This window comes from Vanessa cardui, chromosome 29 (assembly GCF_905220365.1).
Source record: "Vanessa cardui chromosome 29, ilVanCard2.1, whole genome shotgun sequence".
NCBI classification, from domain to species: domain Eukaryota; kingdom Metazoa; phylum Arthropoda; class Insecta; order Lepidoptera; family Nymphalidae; genus Vanessa; species Vanessa cardui.
Window position 1 is genome coordinate 7,019,080 of NC_061151.1, and position 22,922 is coordinate 7,042,001.

Below are 22,922 nucleotides of genomic sequence, written 5' to 3' on the forward strand. Positions count from 1 at the left end.
GGTTGTGAATCGACAGTGATCGGTTTTATTGAATTTTCCGACGCTACATCTGAGTTGTGTCGTACTGTCCACACAAAAACTACAAATTAATATTCAGATATACCATACTAGTTATCTATCGCGGCTTCGCGCGAATTAAGGGGCTCGTTTGTCATGTGTTTAAATAATTAACTTTTAAAAAAAAATAAAACCGACTTTAAATGCGTTGGGGGTGAAATATTTTCTTCAAATTCGCATGAAACCACCCTTTAGATAATACCTATTCAACAAAAAAATAATCGTTCAAATTGGTTTATAATCAGCGGAGATATTGCGTATAAAAAATTCATCCCCAATTTTCCACCCTTGGGGGTTGTTTTTTATTATTAAATTTAAATGGGACCATCCTTGAGGTATTATCTATACGCCGAAAAAAGATTTGTTCAAATCGGTTCATAATTGGCGGAGTTATCGCGTAACAAACATAGAAAAAAAAACATACGGGTCGAATTGAGAACCTCCTCCTATTTTTGAAGTCGGTTGAAAATGTACCTCATGTCCTTTCCTGGAGTTCAAATTTGCTTCACACAGAATTTCATCAAATTCGGTTCAGCGGTTTGGTCGTGAAAGAAAGACAGACAGTCAGAGTTACTTTCACATTTATAATATTAATATACATGATTTGCTATTGAACGCTTTGGTGATTTACTGTTATTAAAAAAAAAAATACAGACGAATTGATAACCTCCTCTTTGAAGTCGGTTGAAAACGGCTACATTAGATTACATAGATATTGTTGACTTCCAGCAGGATATATTACATACACATATAATTGTATTTAACTAACATGACTGTATATTAAAACGTTGAAAGAGGGTATCCACTGAGTTTCTTGCCGGTTCTTCTCTGTAGAATCTACTTCCCAAACTGGTGGTAGCTTCATATAATATAATTGTTAAATGACGATTCAAAAGTGCTTGTAAAAGCCTACTCAAATTAAGTATATTTTGATTTTTTTTCTCTTTTTAATTAATGTATAGGCGATGGGGTATTCACTCACCCCCCTAGATATCCCCCTAAGACACGAATTCTCCCAGTTTAGGGATACGGGCCCTCTTTGAGATATATTACTTGATGTAATAACAACCAATACACTTTGATTTCGATCCGTAAGCATCTCACAATCACTGCAATCAGACCGAGCTGCCCGGACAACTGTATGTACAACGGAACAAGGGGGGAGGTGTACGCCTACTCGCTGTCGGAGTGCGGCTTCCTCTTCCTCCTGCCCTTGGGGTGCGCCTTGTACGTGTGCTTGCGGAGGTCCTTCAGCTTGAGGTACTTGCAGGGGCACAGCTTGCACAGGAACTTGAAGTCCTCCGGGTTGCCGTGGTTGCGCAGCGCGTGCCGGTCGCGGATCGCCTCCGACACGAACGAGCGGTGGCACGTCGCGCACTCGAACGGCTTCGACGTGCTGTGCGACTGGAACGACACGATATTGATCAATACATACGAGAGAGATGGCAAGCCCAGGCGAGCACCGGCGACTGAAACACCACTATATTGATCAATACATACGAGAGAGATGGCAAACCCAGGCAAGCACTGATTCATGTGCTTAATTTGCCTTTATAATTCATCTCGTGCTCAGCGGTTAAGGAAAACATCGCGAGGAAACCTGCATGTGACAAATTTCATAGAAATTCTGCCACATGTGTATTCCAACCCGCATTGGAACAGCGTGGTGGAATATGTTAGAAACCGTCTCCTCAAAGGGAGAGGAGGCCTTTAGCCCAGCAGTGGGAATTTACAGGCTGTTACTACTTACTTTATTAATATAAATACTTTTCAACCGACTTCAATCGTAAATTGCCTTTTAAGTAATCTAATATTTTTCATTTCATTTTACCTAGGAGGACTCTCAAAAATATATTAAATATGCAATTATTTTTTTATATATATTTAATTATTACTTTTTAGTGCGTTTTTATTTGTTTTAAAATAGTGTTTTGTTTGAAGTCGGTTTTTCTTTTTGTTAAAATTTTATTTATACTTGGTGTTAGGGCTTTGTGCAAGCCCGTCTGGGTAGATACCGTTCTCTTTCAGATCAGTTCAGTAATCTTGGAGTCTATTGCAAACATACAGACGTCGGAGACTTTGTTTTACAATATGTAGTGATATAAAACTAAACTATATTGTGCGCCGTTAGGAATATATATGATTAATATATTTTTATTTATATACAATTACTTGTATCCACTTTAATTTGACTTCTAAAATTTCGATAACAATTTCGTCGCCAAAACGCCATTTTCTCAAATTCACAGTGAATACCACAGACTAATCCAGCTCTCGACCAATGAGAGCGCGTCAAATGTTGTTATCTGGCTTTTTTCTGTTATTATTGAAATAAAGCTACAATCTTCAATGGGGCCGTCTATAAATTAGGCGGGGGGGGGGGGGGTGTCTGCGGATGACGGTAAATGATAGATAGGAGCGGGGGGGGGGGGGGTTTTGGAATTGACGTCATTCTTATTCATTTATTTATAGTTTATTGTTTACGTACAAAAAGATAATTTCTTAAAAGAAATTTCTTCCAGCACACCTAGTAAGTGAGACTGCAAATGTGAGAGGCGGGAAATATAATATTATATATTACTATTCGCTATTTTTTACTTTTATATTATATTTGTCAATGATTATTGCCAAAGCAAAAATAATAAGGATTCTATAACCAAGTTCTTTAATAAAAAAAAAACCATATTTTTCTCAAGTCTGCAATGTTTTAATTTCGTTGAACTGGTAATGACGTCAATTTTGAGAGAAGGGGGGGGGGTCATTAAGAAATTACGATAAGATGAAGATTATAGGGGGTCTGAAAAAATCGATGACGTAATTTATGGACGGCCCCTATAGACATTAATGCTATACATATAAATGTTAGTCGCTTGCGTTTTACGATGTTAGTTACCACGTGTTATCCCAAAAAAGTAGCCCATGTCTTTTCTCGGAGTTCAAGCTTGCTTCATACCGAATTTCATCGAATTCGGTTCAGCAGTTTGGTCGTGAAAGACAGACAGACAGACAAAATACTTATACATTTATAACATTATAACATCACTATAGATATATGTGACGTCTCGTGCGCTCGGACTGCCCCTGATAATCAACGCGTAACATTCCAAGGTCACTCACGACTTTCAAGTGCCTCTTCAGACTGGAGTTGGTGCCGAAGCTGGTGTTGCAGATCTCGCACAGGAACGGCCTCTCGTTGCGGTGAGTGCGCTCGTGGACCTGCGGAGACGCCCAGTGGTTACAACGCGTGCTCTGAACCGATGATTGCGGGTTCAAACCCAGGCAAGCACCACTGAACATTCATGTGCTTAATTTGTAATTAATCTCGTGCTCAGTGGTGAAGGAAAACATCGTGAAGAAACCGGCATGTATCTTATTTCATACAAATTCTGCCACATGTGTATTTGACCAAGCGGCATTGGGACAGCGTGGTGAAATATGTTCTAAACTTTCTAATCAAAGGGAGAGGAGGCATTTGTCCAGTAGTGGGAAACAATGTGCACTCATGTGATCTACAGCGGGTCTGTCTCCTCACCCGGGCCATTTTTAACATACTGGAGGCCCTGGGCAAAATTCATATTAAGATAACGCCGCTATGAATTTGACAGAACACTTTTGTTTGAACAATCAAAGAATCTTTCATTGTTCTTTAATTTGTGACTAAATAATGCCAGTATTGCCATATATGTGGGATGGATACAACGGAAAAGTCAGAATAATTAATTCGAAAATGTTCCGATCTTTTCATATGGTCTGGTTTAAAGGGAGGGCTCTGTCCAGCATTGTTTAGAGGCCCTGGGCGCATTAGGTTACATGGGGCGGGGGCGCGTCACCTGCAGGTTGAGGCCTCGAAGAAGCCCTTCCCGCAGTAGGTGCAGCGGAAGGTGGCGCCGCGCAGCACGCGCTCGTGCGTCTTCATGTGCACGGCGAGCAGCGCGCGCGACCCGAACTTCTTCGGGCACTGCGCGCAGCCGTGCGTCTTCTCCTGGGGGGGGGGCGATGACATAACACCTGAGCCTCAAACTTATAGTCCGCCGTACGGCTCTGTAAGAATTCACTTTAAATATCACTTGTGATGTAAACGACCATCTTACGGTGACACACGATTTTCACGTGTTTTATATACATTATATGATTACATTCAATATCAGATTCTGACATACCACTCTTGTGTTCTGTGAGTGAGTTTCGAGATTTTAACGAGAGAGTAACGTTTGTGTGATTTTGTTAAATGAAGTTCAGTTTGTTAATTTTAGTTGTAAGTTATGATTAAATATAAATTCTTTGAGTATAAATGTGTTTTTATTCAATATTGAGACTAAGTTTGAGAATTCTGTCATATTTTTCTATAGATTATTCCAAGCACAAGAGGACGAATGGCAAATAAAAAACATAATTATCACCGAATTGAAGCGATATTATTGCAGTTACAGTAACAGCCTGTCAATTTCCCACTGCTGGGCTAAGGCCTCGTCACCCATTAAGGAACATATTCCACCACTCTGTTCCAATGGGGCTTGGTTGATGATTGATTAATTGAGCTTGAATAATCTATGATATTAAAATCCCTTCTCGAACGTCGACGAAATTGTTATCAGAACTTTGAACGTAAAATTAAAGTGCGTAAGTAGTTCAGTGGATATTTGTGGATAAAATAAAGGAAGATGCATAGCAACACTCAAAACTATATGAATTTAAACAAATAGTCTTTTGTCTAATCGAATACTTTAGGATGATTCCATAGACAATTATATATAGGTACTCCATTCCAACTATAACAGGGAAAAGGCTAAGTAAACAACGTTTATCTTTATTCCTACTTCCATTGGAATAAGCTTTCCATTGTGAACGCGCCACGCAAATACGAGTAAGAAAGAGATAGAAAGTAGCTGTTCCACATCTTAAGAAAGAATCACCCCCTCAGATCCTGCACCCTAATAACATAAGATAAATTAAAAAATAAACAAACAATTGCTGTACACGTTTCTCGTACTGATTTCTGGTTCGTAAATAAAAGCTAACTATTTAGTGTAAATGGTAAATTTCTCACTGCTGGGAAAGGAGGCCTCTTTCTTTACCGAGAAGGTTAGGAGGATATTCCACCACTCTGCTGCAATGCGGGAAATTAATTAAAATTATAAACAAATTAAGCACATGAATATTCAGCGGTGCTTGCCTGGGCTTGAACCCGTAATCATCGGTTAAGATGCACGCGTTCTAACCACTGGATATCTTGGCTCCTAAATAAAAGACAACACCGAATCTAAATTTGAAATATTTATTTCTGTGACAGATACAACATTTTACAATTTTGGTAAAATCTTATTATCTACGAACTAACTTTACAATAAACTATTACATACAACACACAATTTGAAATCTTATAAATAAAAGTGCATTATCTAGTATTTTTAACGAATCTATGTATTATACGCTAGTTAAGAATTAATTTGGTTCCTTTAATAATTTCAAATCTGTTCTTTTTTAAATTAATGATTTACAAACATAATTATACATATATATTAATAGCAAATCGTAAAAAATGTAAACAAATATGTTATATTCGATAATAATCATTTGTTTACATTTTCTACGAATCGTTTGTAAATAATTTCACAATTTTATGTCGCTAGGGAGAAAAAAACAAGTGTATATACATTATATACTTTAATATAACAAAAAAACTAGCGCCCTGTCGATTGAATCAAAATATATTACAGTATTCATACTATTCCTTATCACTTAAAATTATTTTAAACTACAAACAGATCTAAGAAATTTCTATTCAATATCCCATCACTTGTCTTTGTCTTTTTATAATCTGTCCCGTTCGCACAATTTCCTAACCTTATATTATTATATTGATAAACAATAATTGTGATAATTTGTTTTATTGTAAAAAAAATATTACAATACTGTACTATCATAACTCTTGTTTTTTTTTACGGATTTGAATCTCATAAAAATTACAAAAATATCAGAATTAAATAGATTCAACGTTCGTTGCCATGGTTGAAATTTAGTAAAAGCCCAGTGTTACTTAGAATGTTGCCAGTGTAAATTATTAAAATAAAATGTAGTATACTCGTATTCGCTATCTCAAATTGGTTTAGTATTCAATTTTAAAATCTATTAAACTTCTGAGATTTATAGCTAAATTTTAAACACGCACTAGAAGTTAAATCAAATAAGATATATAAAAAAACAAATACGGCAACATACTATACTGAAGGCAAGGTTCGGAAGTATAGGTTAGTAAAGGATACGTTATTGCACTGAAGCACGATAGCTTGGTCCTGTTGCCATTAATAATATTACTACTACTGTAAATTGATTATTGAAATTCATATATGATTTTTATATATTGATCAAATGACGTATTTGTAACAAGACCGCCGGGTAGGTATCATATACTCATATCTACCGTCAAGTAGTTGTGTCTCATTTAAAAGGGTGAGAAAGCAAGAGTAACTTCAGGCAAGTGTTAGATCTCAAGCTAAGGCATTGACGATGAAAGGTAAGTCTACATATTATACATGAAAAAAAAACAAGAGTTATTAAGGTGAAATTACTTGAATTTCACTTCTGTTATTAAATTATTGCTTTTTTTCATGAAAAAAGAGTAACTACTACATTCGTGTCAATTTAAAATTAACAATCAAAATTGTTATGCTGACCATCTTCCACCTTAATTATACATATTTAAGGAATAAATTGACGGGAAACAGTAATTTTGTTAACATTAAAATATTTACAAATACTTTACAATTAACTTACACATAACCATTTTATAAATAAGATCGAAGTATGTGCAGTATCTTACATCAACTTAATCGTGAAATTATACAAATTATTATAAAAAAAATAAGTACTCACATCATCCAAGTCGAGTAAGACTTATACTGAGTTCTTAAAATAAAGTGGGGGCAAAGTAGGGGGCATTTTCATAATCAGAATTAGAAAAATAAAACCATTTATTGAATTAGACAGTTATTCTTTTTCAATGAGTAATAAACCTTTCATTTACGGACATAAAAATCTATTTAACTTCCGGAAGAGAGTCTTGGAGTCTTACCATAAATTTAATATCTTTGTTAATTTATATATGACACCGTAAGATTACAAAATTCGTTAGATTATAATCTACCTCGTTAGATTATAATCTAACGAATTTCATTTACATTATAGCGAAAAATAATGCGTTAAATTGCAATCACATTTCACGGTTGACAATATTTCGACAGATTACAATCTGACGAGGTAGATTATTATCTAACGAATTTTGTATTCTTACGGTGACAGATATATAAACTTTAATATTCGTAAGCCCAAGGCAAGAGATAACAAATTGAGTCACTAGTCACTCCATACAGGAGAAACTTGAAACAAATTCCATAACAATCTCATTGAAGAGAATATATTTGCCCAGCAGTGGGACTCTTACATCACTTCAAGTTTGAGATGAATTCACTTTAAACAAGCGCTAGTGGAATGGACAATAATGTAAAAAAATGTTAACCAATCAAATTAACTAAATTAGTTTAAATCTCAACGCCCATTGGTCGATATCAGATGATGACGCGATGTGCGGCCAATGAGCGATCAGATAGCGAACAGATAATATAACGGTGTGCCAATAAAGAAATACAAGAAGGTTTGATATATATAGCATAATCTTATATTTGAATTTGGTGATAAAGAGTTATAACTAAGTTTAAAAATCTAATTCAAATCAATAAAGCACACATAAGTTAAGATTTAAGCCGCGAAAACGAGACAGAAAGAGTTAATCATACTTTGACTTTTGGACTTTTGCTTCTAACCGTACAGTGTGCGACAGGGACGGCAATAACTCGCGAAGGGACAGCACGAGAATGGTCACCGTTTGTAAACAATCTCTATTGGCACCGGTTATACTAAAACAACAATTTGGATGACATTTAAAAGTGCTACGAACGACTTATCCAATAGTTTAACCTACTTCGATTTTTTTACAATTGTTTAAGTATATTTAAAAACTTTATTAACTTTCATAATTACATTACTGCGTGACCTGGTGTTAAAAGGGCTTAAGGATAACGTACAACACTGGCTTTTACGCTCAGTTACAATTCAATAAACACAAAAGAAACGAATATTCCTTATTGAATAAAATTATTATTATTAACACTACTGAATTTCTTGCCGTTTTCTCTGGGTAGAATCTATATTCAGAGCCGGTGGTAGCTTTACTTTTAAAGTAGGTAGTAAGTACTTACTTGGTGGTAGGGCTTTGTGCAAGCCCGTCTGGGTAGGTACCACCCACTCATCAGTTATTCTACCGCCAAATAACAGTACTCAGTATTGTTGTGTTCCGGTTTGAAGGGTGAGTGAGCCAGTATATAGTATAACATCTTAGTTCCCAAGGTTGGTGGGGCATTGACGATGTAAGGAATAGTTAATATTTCTACCAGCGTCATTGTCTATGGGTGATGGTGACCACTTACCATCAGGTGGCCCATATACTCGTCTGCCAACCAATACCATAAAAAAATTATGATTAGAGTGTTCTTGTGCCACTAACACAATTCCTTTATAATAATTTAAATAATTTGGCAAAATAAAATACATTTAAAAAAAATGTAAGCCCTGTTAACACCGGATCACTAACTTAGCGAGTGATGAAATTTAAAAAATTTCTATTGTAGATAATAATGAGAAATATTTAATTTTCAAATGAATCAACGTGTTATAATTACTATTGATATGTTTACCTTCAATATCAGACATTTTATTTACTAGACTTGAGATTACTCCACAAACCGAATTAAATAACATCTACGTTGATCAATGTACGATTTGGAAACGTCAAACAGACACACAAACCTCACTCAGACGTACTGAAAGTTATGCATTCACTATACATAATATGCTGAATCAATTTCGATATGATTCTCTTCATATAGGTCGGAACATATAAACAGCTGTCCGGATAGTTCAGTCAGTATTGAATAAATAGTGAAAACGACACTTAGATGTCACATCGGCAAAGTTCGTAAAACCGATCACATCCGAATTAAGTACGCTATCCCAAATTATCAATATTTATTTCTCATGCGAATATGATCTTTACACAAACGCAATAACTTGTAATATCGTATGACCTAATATATTCAATTCGACGCGTCGCTTTACACGCGCTCGCCGTCTCGGGTCGAGCTGACGCGAGAGTCTATAGCGACGAATAGCGTCGAGCGGCGCGATAGGGAGCTGTTTCTGTTGGTTTTCAATCGGCAGTAATCGGTTTTATTGTATTTGCTGACGCTACATCTGAGTTGTGTCGTACTGTCCACACAAAAACTACAAATTAATATTCAGATATACCATACTAGTTATCTATCGCGGCTTCGCGCGAAGTTTAGAGGGATACTCGTCACATGTTAGCAAAAAAGATATGTCTATGTCCTTTCCTGGAGTTCAAATTTGCTTCATACAGAATTTCATCAAATTCGGTTCAGCGGTTTGGTCGTGATAGAGACAGACAGACAGAGTTACTTTCACATTTATAATATTAATATACATGATTTGCTATTGAACGCTTTGGTGATTTACTGTTATTAAAAAAAAATACAGACGAATTGATAACCTCCTCTTTGAAGTCGGTTAAATATGGCTACCACAGATTACATATATATTGTTGACTCCCAGGCAGGACACATTACATACATATATAATTGTATTTAACTAACATGACTGTATTTTTAAATGTTGGAAACGAGTAACCACTGAGTATCTTGCCGGTTCTTCTCTGTAGAATCTACTTCCCAAACCGGTGGTAGCTTCACTTAATACAGTTGGTTATTGAAGATTCAACAATGCTCGTAAAAGCCCACTTGAATAAAGTATGTTTTGATTTTTTTTCTCTTTTTAATTAATATGTATAGGCGATGGGGTAGTCACTCACCCCCCTAGATATCCCCCTAAGACACGGATTCTCCAAGTTTATGGGTACGGGCCTCTGAGATATATTACTTGATGTAATAACAACAAATACACTTTGATTTCGATTCGTAAGCATCTCACAATCACTGCAATCAGACCGAGCTGCCCGGACAACTGTATGTACAACGGAACAAGGGGGGAGGTGTGTGCCTACTCGCTGTCGGAGTGCGGCTTCCTCTTCCTCCTGCCCTTGGGGTGCGCCTTGTACGTGTACTTGCGGAGGTCCTTCAGCTTGAGGTACTTGCAGGGGCACAGCTTGCACAGGAACTTGAAGTCCTCCGGGTTGCCGTGGTTGCGCAGCGCGTGCCGGTCGCGGATCGCCTCCGACACGAACGAGCGGTGGCACGTCGCGCACTCGAACGGCTTCGACGTGCTGTGCGACTGCAACGACACGATATTGATCAGTACATATGAGAGAGATGGCAAACCCAGGCGAGCACTGATTCATGTGCTTAATCTGTCTTTATAATTCATCTCGTGCTCAGCGGTGAAGGAAAACATCGCGAGGAAACCTGCGTGTGACAAATTTCATAGAAATTCTGCCACATGTGTATTCCAACCGCAATGGAACAGCGTGGTGGAATATGTTTCAAACCTTCTCCTCAAAGGGAGAGGAGGCCTTTAGCCCAGCAGTGGGAATTTACAGGCTGTTACTACTTACTTTATTAATATAAATACTTTTCAACCGACTTCAATCGTAAATTGCCTTTTAAGTAATCTAATATTTTTCATTTCATTTTACCTAGGAGGACTCTCAAAAATATATTAAATATGCAAATATTTTTATTACTTTTTAGTGCATTTTTATTTGTTTTAAAATAGTGTTTTGTTTGAAGTCGGTTTTTCTTTTTGTTAAAATTTTATTTATACTTGGTGGTAGGGCTTTGTGCAAGCCTGTCTGGGTAGATACCGTTCTCTTTCAGATCAGTTCAGTAATTTTGGAGTCTATTGCAAACATACAGACGTCGGAGACTTTGTTTTACAATATGTAGCGATATAAAACTAAACTATATTGTGCACCGTTAGGAATATATATGATTAATATATTTTTATTTATAATACTATTACTTGTATCTACTTTAATTTAACTTCTAAAATTCCGATAACAGTTTCGTCGACAAAAAACCATTTTCTCAAATCCACAGTGAATACCACAGACTAATCCAGCTCTCGACCAATGAGAGCGCTGTTGTTATCTGTTTTTTTTCTGTTATTATTGAAATAAAGCTACAATCTTCAATGGGGCCGTCTATAAATGCAATGCAATGTTTTAATTTCGTCGAACTGGTAATGACGTCAATTATGGGAGAAGGGGGGGGGATCATTAAGAAATGAGGATAGGATGATTGTAGGGGGGGGTCTAAAGTCTGAAAAAATCGATGACGTAATTTATGGACGGCCCCTATAGACATTAATGCTATATATATGTTAGTCGCTCGCGTTTTACGATGTTAGTTACCACGTGTTATCCCAAAAAAGTATCCCATGTCTTTTCTTGGAATTCAACTTTGCTTCACACCGAATTACATCAAAATCGTTTCAGCGGTTTGGTCGTGAAAGACAGACAAACAGACAAAATTACTTTCACATTTTTAACATTACTATAGATATATTTGACGTCTCGTGCGCTCAGACTAACCCTGATTATCAACGTGTAATATTTCAAGGTCACTTACGACTTTCAAGTGCCTCTTCAGGCTGGAGTTGGTGCCGAAGCTGGTGTTGCAGATCTCGCACAGGAACGGCCTCTCGTTGCGGTGAGTGCGCTCGTGGACCTGCGGAGGAATAAACACCGTTGCAGTCAGTGCTGAGATGGCCCAGTGGTTCAAATCCAAGTACCACTATATATGTGTGCTTAATTTCTGTTTATAATTCATCTCGTGCTCGGCGGTGAAGGAAAACATCGTGAAGAAACCTACATATGTCTAATTTCATCAAAATTCTGCCACATGTGTATTTCAACCCTCATTGGAACAGCGTGGTAGAATAAATTACAGGCTGTTGTTGTTGTCGCAGTCAGTGTGCACCCGTGTGACGTACGGCCCTGGGCGTATCAGGTTACACGGGGCGGGGGCGCGTCACCTGCAGGCTGTAGGCCTCGAAGAAGCCCTTCCCGCAGTAGGTGCAGCTGAAGGTGGCGCCGCGCAGCACGCGCTCGTGCGTCTTCATGTGCACGGCGAGCAGCGCGCGCGACCCGAACTTCTTCGGGCACTGCGCGCAGCCGTGCGTCTTCTCCTGGGGGGGGGGGGCGATGACGTAACACCTGAGCCTCAAACTTATAGTCCGCCCTACGGCTCTGTAAGAATTCACTTTGAATATCACTTGTGATGTAACCGATCAACTAACGGTGACACACGATTTTCACGTGTTTTATATAATAGGTCGGGGAAAAAGTTTCTTCGTATTTTATATAAAAATTCAAAAAGTTTTTTTTATAGTTTATTTACATTTGACAAAAGTATGTAGGTGCCAGTTTGTTCCATAATTTTTTGCCATCTTGTTGGTAGTGACATGATCCCATTGCTGTAAAAATTTTGGGGCTTCTGATCGAAAAACTGCGACAAGTGGTTTTGGCAGTCCTCTCGTGATGTTAACCTGACACTGCCTAAGGAATTCTGCAGAGACCGAAACAGATGAAAATCTGAAGGTGCAAGGTCAGGACTATACGGCGGATGCATTAATACCTCCCAGCCAAACTCTCGTAATTTTTGTTGAGTGCCTAAAGATGTGTGAGGTCTAGCGTTGTCATGGTGAAAAACCACACCCCTTCTGTTGATCAATTCTGGCCGCTTTCTCTCAATTTCTTGCTTCAATCTCATCAATTGTTCGCAATACAGTTCTAAATCGATGATCCTGCCGGGCGGTAACAGCTCATAATGAATGATGCCCTTCCAATCCCACCATACACACAGCATTATCTTGTTGCGAGTTAATCCGGGTTTTGCCACAGTCTGTGAAGCTTAACCGGCCTTTAACCACGATCTTTTTCGCACGTTCTTGTCGTATGTGATCCACTTTTCATCACCAGTTATCAGCTTCTTCAAAAATTGTTCGGTTTCATTACGTCGTAATAAAGAATCACAAATGAGTACACGGTTCATTAGGTTTCTTTCAGTGAGTTCATGAGGCACCCGTATATCGAGCTTTTTTGTGTACCCAGCTTTATTCAAATGAGTCAAAACCGTTTTGTGGTCAATTGCCAGTTCTTCAGCTACAACGTAACTACTAATATGCCGATCTTGCTCCACTTTTTCAAAAACGGCATCAATTTTGTCCGTAACAGGGCGAACAGAGCGAGATGCATCTTTGATATCAAAATTTCCGGCTTGAAAACGCTTAAACCAAACTTGCGTTACTCTCACAGATACTGCATTAGGTCCATAAACATCACAAATTTTTTCGCGGCTTGAGTTGCATTTTTACCTTTTTTATAGTAAAATTTTAAAATGTATCGAATTTCTTCTTTAGATTCACTCACAAAAACAAATGAAAATCACACAAATTCCTAATTTGAATTTGGAAGTGCCTTCTTTAAAATTAAAACTTTTTAATGATACCAAAACCAGCCAGATACAAATGGTATAGCCAAAGAGATTTTATTACAAGTTCATACATACTATACGCGAAAAGACTTTTTCCCCAACCTAATACATTATATGATAACATTCAATATTAGATTCCGACATATCACTGTTGTGTTCTGTGAGTGAGTTTCGAGATTTTAACGAGAGAGTAACGTTTGTGTGAATTCGTTAAGTGAAGTTCAGTTTGTCAATTTTAGGTGTAAGTTATGATTAAATACAAATTCTTGGAGTATAAATGTGTTTTTATTCAATATTGAGACTAAATTTGAGAATTCTGTCATATTTTTCTATAGGTTCCAAGCACAAGAGGACAAATGGCAAATAAAAAACATAATTATCACCGAATTGACGCGATATTATTGCAGTGACAGTAACAGCCTGTCAATTTCCCACTGCTGGGCTAAGGCCTCTTCTCCCATAAAGGAGGGGGTTTGAGACATATTCCACCACGCTGTTCCAATGCGGCTTGGTGGAATACACATGTGGCAGAATTTCTTTGAAATTAGACACATGCAGGTTTCCACAGGATGTTTTCCTTCACCGCCGAGAACGTGATGAATTATAAACAAATTAAGCACATGAATATTCAGTTTGCCTGGGTTTTGAACCCGCAATCATCGGCTAAGATGCACGCGTTCTAACCACTGGGCCATCTCGCCTCATAAAATAAAAGACAAAACCGAATTAAATTTGAAATATTTATTTCTGTGACAGATACAACATTTTACAATTTTGGTAAAATCTTATAATCTACGAACTAACTTTACAATAAACTATTACATACAACACACAATTTGAAATCTTATAAATAAAAGTGCATTATCTAGTATTTAAACGAATCTATGTATTATACGCTAGTTAAGAATTAATTTGGTTCCTTTAATAATTTCAAATCTGTTCTTTTTTAAATTAACGATGTACAAACATAATTATACATATATATTAATAGCAAATCGTAAAAAATGTAAACAAATATGTTATATTCGATAATAATCATTTCTTTACATTTTCTACGAATCGTTTGTAAATAATTTCACAATTTTATGTCGCTAGGGAGAAAAAAACAAGTGTATATACATTATATACTTTAATATAACAAAAAAACTAGCGCCCTGTCGATTGAATCAAAATATATTACAGTATTCATACTATTCCTTATCACTTAAAATTATTTTAAACTACAAACAGATCTAAGAGATTTCTTTTCAATGTCCCATCACTTGTCTTTGTCTTTTTATAATCTGTCCCGTTCGCACAATTTCCTAACCTTATATTATTATATTGATAAACGATAATTGTGAAAATTTGTTTTATTGTAAAAAAGTAATATAATACTGTACTATCATAACTCTTGTTTTTTTTTTACGGATTTGAATCTCATATAAATTACAAAAATATCAGAATTAAATAGATTCACCGTTCGTTGCCATGGTTGAAATTTAGTAAAAGTCCAGTGTTACTTAGAATGTTGCCAGTGTAAATTATTAAAATAAAATTCATCTTCTTTTTTAATTTCATAAAATTTAGTTATCGCTTTCTCAAATTGGTTTAGTATTCAATTTTAAAATCTATTAAACTTCTGAGATTTATAGCTAAATTTTAAACACGCACTAGAAGTTAAATCAAATAAGATATATAAAACAACAAAAACGGCAACATACTATACTGAAGGCAAGGTTTGGAAGTATACGTTAGTATAGTATACGTTATTGCACTGAAGCGCGATAGCTTGGTCCTGTTTCCATTAATAATATTACTACTACTGTAAATTGATTATTGAAACTTACATTAATGATTTTGATGTATAGATCAAATGACGTATTTGTAACAAGACCGTCAAGTAGCTGTGTCTCATTTAAAAGGGTGAGAAAGCAAGAGTAACTTCAGGCAAGTGTTAGATCTCAAGCTAAGGCATTGACGATGAAAGGTAAGTTAATATTTCTTATACAACTCTATAGACCATGACCTCTTAACAGTTTGCCTGGCTGTCTACATATTATACATGAAAAAAAACAAGAGTTATAAAATTGAAATCACTTGAATTTCACTTCTGTTATTAAATTGTTGCTTTTTTCAAACGTATTTCACGTTCATAACACAAGAGTAACTTCTTCATTTCGCGTCGATTTAAAATTCACAATCAAAATTGTTATGCTGACCATCTTCCAAACCTTAATTATACATATTTAAGGAATAAATTGACGGGAAACAGTAATTTCGTTAACATTAAAATATTTACAAATACTTTACAATTAACTTACACATAACCATTTTATAAATAAGATCGAAGTATGTGCAGTATCTTACATCGACTTAACCGTGAAATTATACAAATTATTATTAAAAAAAAATAAGTACTCACATCATCCAAGCCAAGTACGACTTATACTGAGTTCTTAAAATAAAGTGGGGGCAATTAGGGGGCATTTCCATAAACAGATTTAGAAAAATAAAACCATTTACTGAATTAGACACTTATTCTTTTTCAATGAGTAATAAAACTCTCATTTACAGACACAAAACCTATACAACTTCTGGAAGGGAGGGGCGCTTGGAGTCTTACCATCGATGTAATATCTTTGTTAATTCATATATGTCATCGTAAGATTACAAAATTCGTTAGATTACAATCTACCTCGTGAAATTGTAATCTAACGAATTACAGCTGATTACTAATATATAATCTTACGGTGATATATATATATATATATATATAAACTTTAATAATTGTAAATTCGAGGCAAGAGATAACAAATTGAGTCACTAGTCCATACAGGAGAAATTTGAAACAAATTTTATAACCATCTCATTGAAGAGAATATATTTGCCCAGCAGTGGGACTCTTACGTCACTTCAAATTTGAAATGAATTTAATTTAAACATGCGCTAGTGGAATGGACAATAATGTAAAAACTCCATATTCTAAAATGTTAACGAATCAAATTAACTAAGTCTGCTTAAATCTCAACGCCCATTGGTCGATATCAGTTGATGACGCGACGTGCGGCCAATGAGCGATCAGATAGCGAACAGATAATATAACGGTGTGCCAATAAAGAAATGCAAAAAGATTTAATATATATAGAATAAACTTATATTTGAATTTGGTGTTAAAGAGTTATAACTAAGTTTAAAGGTTCGTCTCAGTAGAATCGACATTCCCAACCCGTCGGAGCTTTACATCTAATTCAAATCAATAAAGCACACATAAGTTAAGATTTTAGCCGCGAAAACGAGACAGAAAGAGTTAATCAATTTGACTTTTGGACTTTTGCTTCTAACCGTACAGTGTGCGACAGGGATGGCAATAACTCGCGCACAGACAGCACGAGAACGGTCACCGTTTGTAAATAATCTCTATTGGCACCGGTTATACTAAAACAGCAATTTGGATGACATTTAAAAGTGCTACGAACGATTTATCCAATAGTTTAATCTACTTCGATTTTTTTACAATTGTTTAAGTATATTTAAAAACTTTATTAATTTTCATAATTACATTACTGTGTGACCTGGTGTTAAAAGGGCTTAAGGACAATATACAACACTGGCTTTTACGCTCAGTTATAATTACATTAACACAATAGGATTAACACTAGTGAAGAATCTACATTCAGAACCGGATGTAGCTTTACTTTTAAAGTAATTAATAAATATATTGAACAACATCACATACATTACTCTGATCCCAATGTAAGTAGCTGAAGCACTTGTGTTATGGAGAATCAGAAGTAACGACGGCACAAACACCCAGACCCAAGACAACATAGAAAACTAATGATAATCTACATCGTCTCGGCCGGACGAACCCGGGACGTGTACACACCACTCGACCACGGAGGTCGTCAAAGAGTAATTGATGATTGGAGTGTTCTAGTGCCACTAACACAACAGGCTATTTGACTGGTTTATAAAATCCATTTTATATTATTTAGTAGAAGTTAAGGAACCCAGTAAAAGTTGTGTTTTTTATTTCTAGTACATATTTACCGAAAAATATCATATTAAAAATTCCATATTTAAATAGCGCGCAAAAACGCTACTTGGACAATATGGCGCTGCAATGGGGTCGGTGACGTCACTTGCTTGTATTTTATTCTGTGGTACATATAGTAGGCAATCAAGGTTACCAAGCGAGTGACTTCATCATAAGCCCGGCCAATCAGGAGCGTTTTGTGTCACGTGACAAACGTTTGAAACAATGCATTTTTATTTATGGATTTTTGAATAAATTAGGTATTATTTTCGACTTTCGTTAGTAAATAACCATTTTTAAACTCATAATATACACTGATTTATTTTTCGCATTGTCAAATAGCCTATTTCTATTATAATTATTTAAATAATTTGGCAAATAGAATACATTTAAAAAAAAATCTAAACCCTTTTAACACAGGATCACTAACTTAGCGAGTGATGAAATTTAAAATTTTTCTATTGTAGATGATAATGAGAAATATTTAATTTTCAAATGAATCAACGCATTATAATTACTATTGATATGTTTTACCTTCAATATCAGACATTTTATTTACCGCTTAAACCGAATTAAATAACATCTACGTCGATCAATGTACGATTTGGAAACGTCAAACAGACACACAGACCTCACTCAGACGTACTTGTAAGTTATGCATTCACTATACATAATATGCTGAATCAATTTCGATATGATTCTCTTCATATAAGTCGAAACATATAAACAGCTGTCCGGATAGTTCAGTCAGTATTGAATAAATAGTGAAAACGACACTTAGATGTCACATCGGCAAAATTCGTAAAACCGATCACATCCGAATTGAATACGCTATCCCAAATTATCAATATTTATTTCTCATGCGAATATGATCTTTACACAAACGCAATAACTCGTAATATCGTATGACCTAATATATTCAATTCGACGCGTCGCTTTACACGCACTCGCTGTCTCGGGTCGAGCTGACGCGAGAGTCTATAGCGACGAATAGCGTCGAGTGGCGCGATAGGGAGCTGTTTCTGTTGGTTGTGAATCGGCAGTGATCGGTTTTATTGTATTTGCCGACGCTACATCTGAGTTGTGTCGTACTGTCCACACAAAAACTACAAATTAATATTCAGATATACCATACTAGTTATCTATCGCGGCTTCGCTTTAGAGGGTTGTTCGTCACATGTTAGCAAAAAAGATACCCTATGTCCTTTCCTGGAGTTCAAATTCCCTTCATACAAAATTTCATCAAATTCGGTTCAGCGGTTTGGTCGTGAAAGAGAGACAGACAGACAGAGTTACTTTCACATTTATAATATTAATATAGATGATTTGCTATTGAACGCTTTGATGATTTACTGTTATGAAAAAAATACAGACGAATTTATAACCTCCTCTTTGAAGTCGGTTGAAAATGGCTACCACACATTACATAGATATTGTTGACTCCCAGACAGGACATATTACATACATATATAATTGTATTTAACTAACATGACTGTATTTTTAAATGTTGAAAACGAGTAACCATTGAATTTCTTGCCGGTACTGAATCTACTTGTCAAACCGGTGGTAGCTTCATATAATATAATTGTTAAATGAAGATTCAAAAGTGCTTGCAAAAGCCTACTCAAATTAAGTAAATTTTGTTATATTTTCTCTTTTTAATTAATATGTATAGGCGATGGGGTATTCACTCACCCCCCTAGATATCCCCCTAAGACACGGATTCTCCCAGTTTAGGGGTACGGACCTCTGAGATATATTACTTGATGTAATAACAACAAATACATTTTGATTTCGATTCGTAAGCATCTCACAATCACCGCAATCAGACCGAGCTGCCCGGACGACTGTATGTACAACGGAACAAGGGGGGAGGCGTACGCCTACTCGCTGTCGGAGTGCGGCTTCCTCTTCCTCCTGCCCTTGGGGTGCGCCTTGTACGTGTGCTTGCGGAGGTCCTTCAGCTTGAGGTACTTGCAGGGGCACAGCTTGCACAGGAACTTGAAGTCCTCCGGGTTGCCGTGGTTGCGCAGCGCGTGCCGGTCGCGGATCGCCTCCGACACGAACGAGCGGTGGCACGTCGCGCACTCGAACGGCTTCGACGTGCTGTGCGACTGGAACGACGCGATATCGATCAATACATAAGAGAGAGATGGCAAGCCCAGGCGAGCACTGATTCATGTGCTTGATATGTCTTTATAATTCATCTCGTGCTCAACGGTGAAGGAAAACATCGCGAGGAAACCTGCTCGTGACAAATTTCATAGAAATTCTGCCACATGTGTATTTCAACCCGCATTGGAACAGCGTGGTAGAATATGTACCAAACCTTCACCTCAAAAGGGAGAGGAGGCTTTCGCCCAGCGGTGGGAATTTACAGGCTGTTGTTGTTGTTGTTGTTGTATATATGAGACAACATCACATACATTACTCTGATCCCAATGTAAGTAGCTGAAGCACTTGTGTTATGGACAATCAGAAGTAACGACGGCACAAACACCCACACCCAAGACAACATAGAAAACTAATGGTAAGTTAAGGTAAGGTTACTTTATTAATATAAATACTTTTACTTGGTGGTAGGGCTTTGTGCAAGCCCTCTCTTTCCATTAGTGAAAACCGCATGAAAATCCGTTCAGTACTTTAGACGATGACGGTAAATGATAGATAGGAGGGGGGGGGAGCATTGTTTCAAAATTGACGTCATTCTTATTTATTTATTTATAGTTTATTTATTGTTCACGTACAAAAATATAATTTCTAAAAAGAAATGGTAAAAAGAAAGGACACCTAGTAAGTGAGACTGCAAATGTGGGAGGCGGGAAATTTATTATATTTTTATCTATTTTTGACTTTTATATTATATTTATCAATGATTATTGCCAAAACAAAACTAATAAACGTGATTCTATAACCAAGTTCTTTAATCAAAAAAAACCATATTTTTCTCAAATCTGCAATGTTTTAATTTCGTCGAACTGGTAATGACGTCAATTATGGGAGAAGGGGGGGTCATTAAGAAATGACGATAGAATGATTGTAGGGGGGGGGTCTTATGTCTGAAAAAGTCGATGACGTATTTTATGGACGGCCCCTATAGACATTAATGCTATATATATAAATGTTAGTCGCTTGCGTTTTACGATGTTTATTACCACGTGTTATCCCAAAAAAGTATCCCATGTCTTTTCTTAGAGTCCAAGTTTGTTTCACACCGAATTTCATCGAATTCGGTTCAGCGGTTTGGTCGTGAAAGACAGACAGACAGACAAAATTACTTTCACATTTATAACATCACTATAGATATATGTGACGTCTCGTGCGCTCGGACTGTCCCTGATAATCAACGCGTAACATTCCAAGGTCACTCACGACTTTCAAGTGCCTCTTCAGGCTGGAGTTGGTGCCGAAGCTGGTGTTGCAGATCTCGCACAGGAACGGCCTCTCGTTGCGGTGAGTGCGCTCGTGGACCTGCGGACACGCCCAGTGGTTACAACGCGTGCTCTTAACCGACGATTGCGGGTTCAAACCCAGGCAAGCACCGCTGAACATTCATGAACTTAATTTGTTTTTATAATTGATCTCATGCTCAGCGGTGAAGGAAAACATCGTGAGGAAATCTGCATGTGTTTAATTTCATACAAATTCTGCCACATGTGTATTCGACCAAGCGGCATTGGAACAGCATGGTGAAATATGTTCCAAACCTTCTCCTCAAAGGGAGAGGAGGCCTTTGTCCAATAGTGGGAAACAATGTGCACTCATGTGACCTACAGCGGGTCTGTCTCCTCACCCGGGCCATCTTTAACATACTCGAGGCCCTGGGCAATAGTCTTAAGATAACGGGGCCGCTATGAATTTGAGAGGACACTTTCTTTTGAATTAACAAAGAAACTTTCATTGTTCTTCAATTTGTGAATAAATAAAGCTTTGGTGATACCTAGTTGCTGATTCGATACTATATTTGTAAGTGGGATATATTGGAAACTAGCAACCCGTACGGGTGTAATACTAATACTAAATAGACCAAAACTAAACTTCAAAAATTATCAGTGTTTTTTTTTACTATATTGATCAATTATTATAAACAAAAACTTTCATCTCGAATTGCTCTATCTATTAAAAAAACCGCATCAAAATCTGTTGCGTAGTTTTAAAGACGACAGAGAAAGCGGCTTTGTTTTATACTATGTAGTGAAATCAGAATCCGCTATGAATTTGACAGGACACTTTTGTTTGAACAAACAAAGAAACTTTCATTGTCCTTTAATTTGTGAATAAACAATGCCATTATTGCCATATATGTGGGTCGGATACAACGGAAAAGTCAATAATACAGAATAATAATTTCGAAAATGTTCCGATATTTTTATATGGTCTGGTTTAAAGGGAGGGCTCTGTCCAGCATTGTTTAGAGGCCCTGGGGCGCGTCACCTGCAGGCTGTAGGCCTCGAAGAAGCCCTTCCCGCAGTAGGTGCAGCGGAAGGTGGCGCCGCGCAGCACGCGCTCGTGCGTCTTCATGTGCACGGCGAGCAGCGCGCGCGACCCGAACTTCTTCGGGCACTGCGCGCAGCCGTGCGTCTTCTCCTGGGGGGGGGGCGATGACATAACACCTGAGCCTCAAACTTATAGTCCGCCGTACGGCTCTGTAAGAATTCACTTTAAATATCACTTTTGATGTAACCGACCAACTAACGATGACACACGATTTTCACGTGTTTTACATACATTATATGATTACATTCAATATCAGATTCTGACATATCACTGTTGTGTTCTGTGAGTGAGTTTCGAGATTTTAACGAGAGAGTAACGTTTGTGTGAATTCGTTAAGTGAAGTTCAGTTTGTCAATTTTAGTTGTAGGTTATGATTAAATATAAATTCTTGGAGTATAAATGTGGTTTTATTCAATATTGAAACTAAGTTTGAGAATTCTGTCATATTTTTCTATTCTCTTATCACCGAATTGACGCGATATTATTACAGTGACAGTAACAGCCTGTCAATTTCCTAGTGCTGGGCTAAGGCCTCGTCACCCATTAAGGAACATATTCCACCACGCTGTTCCAATGTGGCTTGGTTGATGATTGATTAATTGAGCTTGAATAATCTATGATATAAAAATGCCTTCTCGAACGTCGACGAAATTGTTATCGGAACTTTGAACGTTAAATTAAAGCGCGTAAGTAGTTCAGTGGATATTTGTGGATAAAATAAAGGAAGATGCAACACTCAAAACTATATGAATTTAAACAAATAGTCTTTTGTCTAACCGAATACTTTAGGATGATTCCATAGACAATGATATATAGGTACTCCATTCCAA

The 22,922-nt window shown here is 36.8% G+C and overlaps 3 protein-coding genes across 3 annotated transcripts; all 3 read right to left on the reverse strand.

Moving 5' to 3' along the window:
- Positions 1-967: 967 nt before the first annotated feature.
- Positions 968-4,060, reverse strand: LOC124541871. Its single transcript, XM_047119779.1, has 4 exons — positions 3,888-4,060; positions 3,610-3,617; positions 3,175-3,273; positions 968-1,461 (listed from the first exon to the last, which is right to left on the reverse strand). Exons 1-4 carry the CDS (start codon positions 4,058-4,060, stop codon positions 971-973), a joined length of 771 nt encoding a protein of 256 aa, XP_046975735.1. The 3' UTR covers positions 968-970.
- A 6,125-nt stretch (positions 4,061-10,185) lies between these two features.
- On the reverse strand, positions 10,186-18,256 carry LOC124541872 (zinc finger protein 221-like). The gene is made up of 4 exons (XM_047119780.1): positions 18,242-18,256; positions 12,118-12,270; positions 11,712-11,810; positions 10,186-10,416 (listed from the first exon to the last, which is right to left on the reverse strand). Exons 1-4 carry the CDS (start codon positions 18,254-18,256, stop codon positions 10,186-10,188), a joined length of 498 nt encoding a protein of 165 aa, XP_046975736.1.
- A 1,014-nt stretch (positions 18,257-19,270) lies between these two features.
- On the reverse strand, positions 19,271-22,203 carry LOC124541873 (zinc finger protein 227-like). Its single transcript, XM_047119781.1, has 3 exons — positions 22,030-22,203; positions 20,968-21,066; positions 19,271-19,709 (listed from the first exon to the last, which is right to left on the reverse strand). Exons 1-3 carry the CDS (start codon positions 22,201-22,203, stop codon positions 19,479-19,481), a joined length of 504 nt encoding a protein of 167 aa, XP_046975737.1. The 3' UTR covers positions 19,271-19,478.
- Positions 22,204-22,922: the final 719 nt, after the last annotated feature.

Coding starts and splice junctions, on each gene's coding strand:
- LOC124541871 (XM_047119779.1), bottom strand. CDS start 4,060: ATGTCATCGCCCCCCCCCCAGGAGAAGACGCACGGCTGCGCGCAGTGC. Junction 1,462..3,174: donor TGAAGAGGCACTTGAAAGTC/GTGAGTGACCTT, acceptor GTGTCGTTCCAG/TCGCACAGCACGTCGAAGCC.
- LOC124541872 (XM_047119780.1), bottom strand. Junction 11,811..12,117: donor TCGAGGCCTACAGCCTGCAG/GTGACGCGCCCC, acceptor ATTCCTCCGCAG/GTCCACGAGCGCACTCACCG. Junction 10,417..11,711: donor TGAAGAGGCACTTGAAAGTC/GTAAGTGACCTT, acceptor GTGTCGTTGCAG/TCGCACAGCACGTCGAAGCC.
- LOC124541873 (XM_047119781.1), bottom strand. CDS start 22,203: ATGTCATCGCCCCCCCCCCAGGAGAAGACGCACGGCTGCGCGCAGTGC. Junction 21,067..22,029: donor TCGAGGCCTACAGCCTGCAG/GTGACGCGCCCC, acceptor GCGTGTCCGCAG/GTCCACGAGCGCACTCACCG. Junction 19,710..20,967: donor TGAAGAGGCACTTGAAAGTC/GTGAGTGACCTT, acceptor GCGTCGTTCCAG/TCGCACAGCACGTCGAAGCC.